At 59.1% G+C, this 9,032-nt stretch overlaps 2 protein-coding genes across 5 annotated transcripts; one reads left to right on the forward strand and one right to left on the reverse strand.

Moving 5' to 3' along the window:
- Positions 1 to 1,152: 1,152 nt before the first annotated feature.
- Positions 1,153 to 2,866, reverse strand: IER2 (immediate early response 2). The gene has a single exon (XM_079703852.1). The coding sequence runs from the start codon at positions 2,787 to 2,789 to the stop codon at positions 2,118 to 2,120; it is 672 nt and encodes a 223-aa protein (XP_079559978.1). The 5' UTR covers positions 2,790 to 2,866; the 3' UTR covers positions 1,153 to 2,117.
- A 2,985-nt stretch (positions 2,867 to 5,851) lies between these two features.
- Positions 5,852 to 8,550, forward strand: STX10 (syntaxin 10; the record flags this gene model as incomplete). 4 transcript variants are annotated; one of them, XM_079703619.1, is made up of 8 exons in its annotated part: positions 5,852 to 5,886; positions 6,127 to 6,308; positions 6,468 to 6,556; positions 6,631 to 6,693; positions 7,637 to 7,744; positions 7,839 to 7,945; positions 8,043 to 8,137; positions 8,239 to 8,550. In XM_079703619.1, 8 exons carry the CDS (start codon positions 5,852 to 5,854, stop codon positions 8,313 to 8,315), a joined length of 756 nt encoding a protein of 251 aa, XP_079559745.1. In that variant the 3' UTR covers positions 8,316 to 8,550. The 4 variants fall into 4 exon arrangements, with proteins under 4 accessions (XP_079559745.1, XP_079559744.1, XP_079559746.1 ...); XM_079703618.1 differs by having other exon boundaries at positions 8,043 to 8,333; XM_079703620.1 differs by having other exon boundaries at positions 7,839 to 7,941; positions 8,043 to 8,247.
- Positions 8,551 to 9,032: the final 482 nt, after the last annotated feature.

A 9,032-nucleotide genomic window follows, 5' to 3' on the forward strand; every position in this document is an offset into this window, starting at 1 on the left:
TTCTCGAGGGAGTTGCTCCCACGCGGACGCACTGAGCTACCGCGAGGGGTGTGAGGCTCCAGTCCCCCAGCATCCCACTGCGGAGCTGTGGGTCGGTCTCCCGAGTGGGCGGCACTAAAGTCTTTCACGTTTCCCGGGAAGGAAACGGGCTGCGGTAGAGGCGAGATTCCCCTGAGGGGCCCTGAGGGAGGCAGGGAGGAGGGAGTGCGATGGGTGAACGAGGCAGGAGGGGAGCCAGGAGCGGGCATTCGGGGGCGGGGCCGCCCATCCCCCGCGCCCTCCTCCCTCAACCCTCGGGGTCAGGTCCCCCGGGTCTCGGAAGGCCCGCCGTGGCGGAGCCTGCCGTCTGGAGGCGGGGCGGGAGCATTCCCGGCGCCTCCCGCCGCCCTCACCGCCCGCACCTGCGGCTCCTTTGTCCTCTCAACAGCCCCCACCCCCACCCCCCAGCCCCAGTGCAACATCTACAGCCGCTCTCCTAAACCAGCACTGGGTAAATTGTGAGGGTTTCCTCCTCTCTGGGGGGCTAACCTGGGGATGGGGTGGGGCCAAAGCAAACAAGCGCTCCCACGGGAATTTCTAAACCTACAGCCTCACAGGGAAGCTGTTGAGGCCCACTTTGCAGATGAGGAAACTGAGGCAGGGAGCACACCTCCTTGCCTGAACCACACAGCTATACTGTCAGAGACTGGAACTGGGCATAAAGGGTGCTCCAAAGCTCACCTGCTCAGTTCCACCCCAGTTGTGGGATCCCTGCTGATACAGTTAATCAAGCGGGGGTGGGGGGAGGACTGTTGGGAGACGAATCAAGTCTCCAAAGGAAGTGTGGTCCCCCGACTCTGTTGCGGGCACAGTACCCAAAGTATCCCCCAAACGTCTGAACTCGGAAAGCACTGACCCAGCCAGAAATATAGGAGAATGTCCAAGGAACCCCCAAACGTGAGAGGGTTAAGGAAAGGTCAGAGCACCAGGCAATCAGCACCCAGTGCTCTGGCAAAGAAAAGGGGCCCGGCCCCTTCCCGCCCACTCTACCCACGTGGTAGCCGGTCAGACCGGTTTCTGGGGCCCCAGCAAGCCGACAGCCAGCTCCTGACCCCTTAACCCTGCCCCTCCCCCACCAGGGAAGAAAACCAGACGGGCTCCACAGACTTTTTCTTCAAATGGTCTTTATTTTCCTATCTGGCGTTTCTAGCAAAAAGGCCAGACAGATGGAGTTAACAGAATCCACCACAGTAAAGGTAAACAGAACACCCCTCCCCCAAAACTGGCCCAGTCTCACCAAAAAACTGATCCCAGCTCAGCTTTACAGCGCTCTGAACAACCCCCTCCCCCATTTCTGTGATTCAGACCAGGAAAGTCTGGGTTGATTGTGTCTGTTGGTCTGAGGGAGGATCAAGCTTGAGACTATCAACATATTCCCACCTCTAACACACCAGATGAGAAAAATTTTAACCTGAAATTAGATCTGCCCTCTGCCCCCGAAGGCGTAGGGGCTCGGGGCAATAACCCACAGCACGCGGAGGCGAAGTGACTCAGGCCGCCCTCCTCCCATTCCCCTGGGCGTCCACACCCCAGATCCTCCTCCCAGGCCTCACACCCACGCAAGGCAACAGGAAGCTCCCCACGTCTGCCCATGACGCAACGATGACCGCTTGCACAAGTATGTCACTGGAGGGGGAAGGGGAGTGCCTGGAATTCTCTGAGGTTGGAAACGCAAACACCAACTATTGAAAAACCTTGAAAGGGCAGCACAGCCCCCAGTAAAAAAAATAAAGTACGACCCTGAGGAGTTTAAAGAACCAAAGCTCCCTTCTCCAAGTCCCAGAGGAGAGGGTAAGGTCCATATCCCAGTCCGTTAAGATAGCACCTGTGGGCGCAGCAGGTCTGGGGGAAGGCGCCCGCGCCCCCGGCTCGGGCTTCTCGGTGTCGCCGCTGCACACAGGTGGCGACGGCACCTCGTGGGTAGAGCCCTTCTCAGGGCATCTCAGCAGCCCGGGCGGCTGCCCCTCTCCAAGGTTTCCGCGGGCGCTCCCCCGGGAGTGGGCCTCGCCTTGGGTCTGCGCTCTCTGGCCGACGGTTCGGCCCGCGCTCTGGGCTCTGGTAGCGCCGCTCACGGACCCTCAGAAGGCCACCACGGCCCGCACCAGCACGTTCAGCATATTGTCCGCCCGGCGGCAAGCCGGCTTCGCCTCGCACGCCGGCGGCGCCGTCGGGGGCGCGGCGGGGCTGCAGTTCAGGAGGCCGGAGAAGCGCCTCTGCAGGACACGCGCCAGGTTGGGGAAGGCGCCCTCCGCTTGCGCCGGAGGGGGCTGCAGACGATCAAGGACGTCCGAAGAGGCCCTTTCCTCCTCCTCCTCTTCTTCTAGGCGGGCCTTCTTACTCGGGACCAGTGCGCCGTCCCCAACGTCGCTCAGGCTGCAGCTCCGCCGCTTGCGGCTGACTTTGGCGGGGCGCTGGTCACAGCGGGCAGGGGTCTCCTCCGCTCTCGGTGCCTCCTGCGTGTCCATGGGTTCCGGAGAGGGCTGCTCACCGTCGCAGGACGCTACCTCTGCTGCGGCTTCCGCTTCCCGCGACGGGTGCAGGCAAGGGTCAGGGGAGCGGGCGGGTGGCAAGGGCACCTCGGGCTCCTGGGCTTCCACCTTGGCCGAGAGGTAGAGCTCCCGGGCGCTGCGCATGACCAGCGACAGCTGCAGACTCCGGTGCAGCCGCAGGCCACCGCGCTGCATGCGCGAATGGTACATCTTCCACACCGACAGGGTCATGATGCGTTGCGCCTCCTTCTGCACTTCCATAGCTGCCTGACGGAGGGGCGAAGGCGGCGGGGACACCCGGCTGGGCAGGGCAGGTGGCAGGTGCACGCTGGACAAGGCGCTCGTTCACGCCTCTCTCTACGGGCCAACCCACGCTGAGACGCTGCCAGGACGCTCTGCCCCGGCGCCCGCCACCCGGGCCCTTTTGTACCTCAAGTGAAGTCACTGAGACGCCCCGCCCAATCAGAAAGTCGCATCCGGGCTTTCCACAGCTCCGAGGCGAGAGACTCCTTAAAGCGACAGGGTGGAATTTACCGAGCAAAGAAAAGGGACCCGAACTCTTTTCGGGTGTGAGGAGGAGGGTTCCCCAGTCCAAGCTGAGCTCTCGGGTGGTCTGCTTCCTCAGGGCCCCCCACTGCACCCGCGCGCGGGCCCAGGGGAGAGGCGCCGTGGGTGGGGTCAGGGTCCACCCACGGGTTGCGTCTGGAGACCCCTGCGGGTCGTAGGTGGCACGTTTCCCTTCGCACCCGGGAAGACTTGGGTTCTAACCGGTACATCCCCCGTGGGAACTGTGCCTAGCATCTACCAGGCGCCTAATTAATGTCTTGTTTTTGTTTTTTTTAATCAATAACGATGCTTACACTTACTAAGCTCTTACTACGTGCCAGGCGCTAAAGGCTTTCCTTTCATAAACATCTCATTGATCTCTCACCTCCACTCCGCGGAGGGTAGTTATATCTTATTTCTTCAGGTGAAGAAACCAAGGCAGAATGACTCGTCCAATATTTGCTAAACGAATAAATGAGCCACGGCGGTGAAAGGGGACCACTGGAACCTGAAGCTCTCCTGTCTCTCCAGCGTCCGCCAGCCCCCGTCACTCCCCTCGTTTGGAAGCAGTTAAGAAACCGGGACACGCTGGTTGCCCACTACACGGGCGGCGGACGTCTGCAGACACAAGCGCAGCCCAGGCTGCCATCTCTGCGCTCCGCTTTGAGCATCCCCCCCCGCCACCCCAGTTTCCGTCGGCACGAAATCCACCGTGGGCGTGGAGCTCGTAAGGCGGAGGACCCGGCCGCAACACAGCACGAGTGAACATGTGGCTGCGGTCCCCCAAACGACGCAGCCGTTCTCCGCCTCTGCTTCCCGGGAGGCGGAGTTGGGATAGGACCTAGAAACTGAGCAACGCAGAGATAAAGCAGATAGATAGAAAACATCGGCCCCACCTTCCGCTACGCACTACAGTTCCAAGAAAATCTAATCCCAGTTCCTCAGAAAAAGCAGAATTGTTCGAACAGCTCCATTCACTCGTGGTGCGGGCCCTTTAAGGGGAGGCTTTCCACCCCCCCCACACACACACCCCCGCACTGGTGCGCGAACCTTCCCGCCACTAGATCTGCCAGACTTCCACAACTAAATTTGGAAGTAATGACGTAGGGCATGCGCGCTAGCCGCTTCCGGCCGCCCATATAAGGACTGGGGCCAGGATCTCTATACAAGACTTTAGCCGGCTTTTTCCGGGCCAGCGGGCGAGCGGGGGTGGTGCCTTACCCTCCGGGCAGGCCCCCTCCGCTCTCTCTCTCCCAGCCGCTAGAGCTGGTTGGAGCCCCCGCTTTCCGGAACGGCGTCCTTGGGGGCCCGCGGAGAGGGAGAAGAAAGTTTCGCTTCCTTCCCTCCGGAGGCCAGGAAGGTGTGACGCCCCTCCGGAAAGCCCCCTGCCGGGGGGTAGGGGCCACCTCAGGGCTCACACTAACGCCATCTCCCAGAGACCTACACAAAGACCTTGCCAACACAAGCAGCTACTCCCTGAGGACCACTACATTCCTGTCCCCACCCCCATGGAGACCCTGCCAGGCCCCCTCTCATGTATTCCTGCCCCTCCGCCAAAAAATTGCTCTTCTCGTGCACATTTGGAGCATGCTCATGTCCCCCACTCCCAACCCCGGCACATGGAAACAACAATTATTCTCTCTTCTAAAAGACTTCTCCCCAAACTGTCCCCGTTCAGCGATCCTGCCACAAATTACGGCAACCTGCTGAGGGCGCCCCCATCCCCCCCCCGAAACTCCACAATGACATCCGCAGCCCAGACGCTATCTCTGACACACAACGGGGGCGACCCTCCGAGGACTTCTTCAGACATCCCGCTCCAGAGATCAGGACCCCACTCAGCCGACAGCTGCCTACCGCCCCCATAAAAAAAGTGCTTTCCCGGAGACCCCACACAGAAGGGCTCTGTCACACAGGTGGCGACCCTATGAGTCCCTCTCCAGACATTCCTGACCCCTCCTCATAAGCAGAGGGTTTCCGTGCAGACCATCCTCAGAGCCACCACCACACCCACTCCCGCGACCCCGAGGATCGCACCCAGAAAGACCTCACCCCCCAGAAGCATCTCCGGGCCCCCACTCGCGGCCAACCCGCGATCGCCTCGGGCGATCTCGAGGCGTCCCTCCTCCGCAGGAAAAAAGAGGAGGGGAGAGTCCAGCAGAACTCCCCACAGAACGCCCGCACTTCACCCTGCCCCCGCGGAAAGGTGGGGATACCACCTCCCCCAATACTCCTTACCAAACCTGCCACTCCCGACCCTGGGCTGGGACCATTTCTCATCTCCCATCTCCTAGGACAGGATCTGGGTGCAGGCTCAGGGAGCCCATGAAGATGATCTACAAATTGAATGAGCCCCTTCCCCAGCCATAATCTCTCCTGATTTAAAGGAGACTATTATTATTTACATTGCCCGGAAGGGAAACAGGTTGCGCAGCAACAATCCGAGAGGTTGGGTCTCGAACCGAGGATTTGGAGCTCTGAGTCGAACCCAGCCAGACGGAACTAGGACACCTCCGGGAACCAGGACGCGAAGGGGCGGTACTTGCAGACAGGAAGCCGTCTCTGCCCACAACCAAGATGGCGAAAGAGAGAGCGGATGTTTCCGAACTTCGGGCTGCCAAGGCCTCTCTTTCTCCCCTGGCGGCCCAGCTCTCAATGATGGCAGTGGTCACGTGACGGGGGCGGGGGTGACGGCTTGTTTTGCATCTTTTGGAGGGAACCAGCTTCCCAGGCCGAGAGGGGAGGGGGCTCGGCCTCGGGCGGGTGAGGGGCGTGACATGTCTCTCGAAGATCCGTTTTTTGTAGTCCGAGGGTGAGTGACAGAGATGGGGGAGGACAGAGGGTGTGCTGTCCCCCTGCCAGCCAGTGTCCGCGTGCCAGCCGGAGCATGTCAGGCATTCTGGGCACCGCCGTCGGGATCGCCCCGTGGCCGTGTGGGAGGGGTACGCAGTGGGATATGAGGGTCTCCTGAGTCCCCAGCTCTTTTAGGGGCGCAGTGGTGGGAGGGAGGACCTCCTGCCCCCAGCCGCGCCCGCTGTGCCCCTGCCCGCAGCGAGGTGCAGAAGGCGGTGAACACGGCCCGCGGGCTTTACCAGCGGTGGTGCGAGCTTCTGCATGAGGGCGCGGCGGTCGGACGCGAGGAGCTGGACTGGACGACCAATGAGCTGCGGAATGGCCTGCGCAGCATCGAGTGGGACCTCGAGGACCTGGAGGAGACCATCGATATCCTGGGGGGTTGGAGGGCGGCATGGGAGAGCCCATTGAAGTGGCGGGGGGCCGTGGGAGCCAGCCCTCGGGGAGGCTGGACACCTAGGAGGTGTTGAGGGCTTTGAGGCAGAGGAGGGCGTTCTGTCGGGCTCTGGCCTTAATTCTTGACTCGCGGCTTACGCATAGTGGAAGCCAACCCAGGCAAGTTCAAGCTCCCAGCCGGAGACCTGCAGGAGAGAAAGGTGTTTGTGGAGAGGATGCGGGAAGCAGTCCAGGTGAAGAGAGTTTCCAGTGGGGTGAGGGTGGGGAGGTTGGGGTATCATTACTCTGATGATGTCCTTACCCCTAGGAAATGAAGGACCATATGGTCAGCCCCGCAGCCATAGCCTTCATGGAGAGGAATAATAGAGAGGTAAAGGCATCCCGACCCAGTATCCTCACCCCCTGTCTCTCGGGGTGACCCTCCCCTTTGAGTGCAAGCCATCCTCTGTGTCAGTGCTCATCTTCTCTGTGCACAGTTGTCTCCATGCTGTCTACCCGCCTGCTCTTTCTGGATGTGTACACCTGAGCTCCTTCTGTGTGTATAATCTCTTCTGTCTTCTCCTGTGGGTCTATACTGGTTTCCTGTGTGTGTGGGGGGGGTGACCTATCTCCTTTTTTTTTTTTTTTTTTAGCTCTCTGTGTTACTGTTTTCAGGATTTGATGCTTACCTTTTTAATCTGTGTATGCACTTGACCTCTCTGAACTTGACCTGTGAGTGGATCCCCACCTGCCTTGTGCATGCACACCATTTCCTCTGTGGATGTGCTTGCCCCATGTGTGTACCCACTCATGCCTTTTGTGCACATTCTCTCTGTTGCCTCAGTCTGTACACCTTTTCCCTCTATGTTGTGTGTTCATTCTTGCATGTTGTAAACAGTAGCCTCACCCATTAGACCCACATGAGGTCTGGGAGGGTGGAGGGCTGAGGTCTGCAGCAGCTTGGAGTCCTATAGCAGGGTCCACATGCCTTCCATGTGTGCTGCTTTGGGTATTAAAGTTCAATTCTTAAATACATGTGTTTATAGGATAATAAGTGTTCTCCCTGGATTAATTCATTAAATCCTTATTCCATCCTCAGGAAACAGGAATTATAGCTCTCCCCATTTTACAGATGAGGAAACTGAGGCACAGGGAAGTCAAGTGATATGGCCTCGGGGTCACCTTGCTAGTAAGTGGTGGCTCTGAGGAACCCAGGCCGTCCCACTCCAGAGACTGCCTTCCTGCCAAACCACCATCTAAATTTGCCACAAACCTTGTCTGTCTCTGCCGTGAGTGGGCGACCCTCCCTGAGCCTGTGGTCTTGGCCTCCACAGATGCTGACAGGCAAGCCAGCCACCCTGAAGTCATCCAGCGACTTGCTGGACGCCAGTGTGGTCTCAACCACCTCTCGCTACATTGAAGAGCAGCAGGCCACACAGCAGGTGTGTGTGAGTAGCTGGAGGCCCCGGGCTGCAGGAGCCTTCAGGCAGCTCAGGGCTCCCTGCCGACCGCAGTTCCCACCCCTCCAACCTGCAGCTGATCATGGACCAGCAGGACCAACAGCTGGAAATGGTGTCTGGGAGTATCCAGGTTCTGAAACACATGTCCAGCTGCGTCGGGGAGGAGCTAACTGAGCAGGGCATGTGAGGCCAGGACCCCGGGGGTGGGCCAGGAACCCTTGGCCGGCTGCACTGGTGTGCACAGACCCTTCAGGGGCTGATAACATCCTGATTTCGGCAGTATGCTGGACACCTTTGTTCATGAGATGGACCACACCCAGTCCCGGATGGATGGGGTCCTCAGGAAGATGGCCAAAGTATCCCACATGACCAGTGGTGAGTCCCCTGGAGGTGGGTGTGGGCAATTCGGCAGTGGGGGGAGTGGGTTGTGGGTGGTGCTGCCTCCCCTCTGTGAACTCTGACCTTCTTGCCCCCAGACCGCCGACAGTGGTGTGCCATTGTGGTGCTGCTGGGGGTGCTTCTCCTGGTCCTCATCCTGTTCTTCTCTCTCTGATCCTGGTCCTCCCCAGGAAGCTGGTCCCTCCAGCTGGGGGGGCCAGCAGAGCCTTGCCCCCTGGGAGGAGGGGGATCATGCCTGGGGAACTGACCCAAGGCTTCATCCAGAGCCAGTAGGACCCTCATGACCCTGGGTGGGAGCCCCCACCACTGGTTCTGTCTCAAGTGCGCTTAGGGGGTGGTGGAGGTAGGGGGACCTCAGACACGCCCCTCTCCATCTTTCCTCCCGTGCCCCAAAGCCATCGCTTTGCCCGTGTGCCTTCTACATGTGTCAACTTGGAAATAAAATCCCAGCGCTTGTTATATACATTTGTATCATATGATGTGTTGATCTGAACTTGTGGCTGTCCCTGAATGGGAACTCCTGTTCTAAGCCCCTGCTTGCACACGCTGGGGCCAAGTGTGCATGTGTGCGCATGTGTGTGTTAAGGATTTCAATGGTTGATATTTGGTGCAGAAAAGACTATTCTGGTTTATTTCTTGGATTTCATGATGGATAATTTTATTACCATCGAAATTCCAAACACTGATTGTTCTTAAGTTTTTGAAGTTCAGCCTGAACATCTTTTGCTTGTTCTTTGTCTAAGGTAGGTAGGTGAGTCCCTTAGCTGTGGAACTGAGCTGTCACTTCCGAGGGGCTCCGAGGGGCCTCTGAGTACCACTAGGCTCCCTCATACACCTGGTCACTTCGATCCCTCTGTGATGCTTCACTCTA

This window comes from Hyperoodon ampullatus, assembly GCF_949752795.1.
Source record: "Hyperoodon ampullatus genome assembly, chromosome: 4".
NCBI lineage: Eukaryota > Metazoa > Chordata > Mammalia > Artiodactyla > Ziphiidae > Hyperoodon > Hyperoodon ampullatus.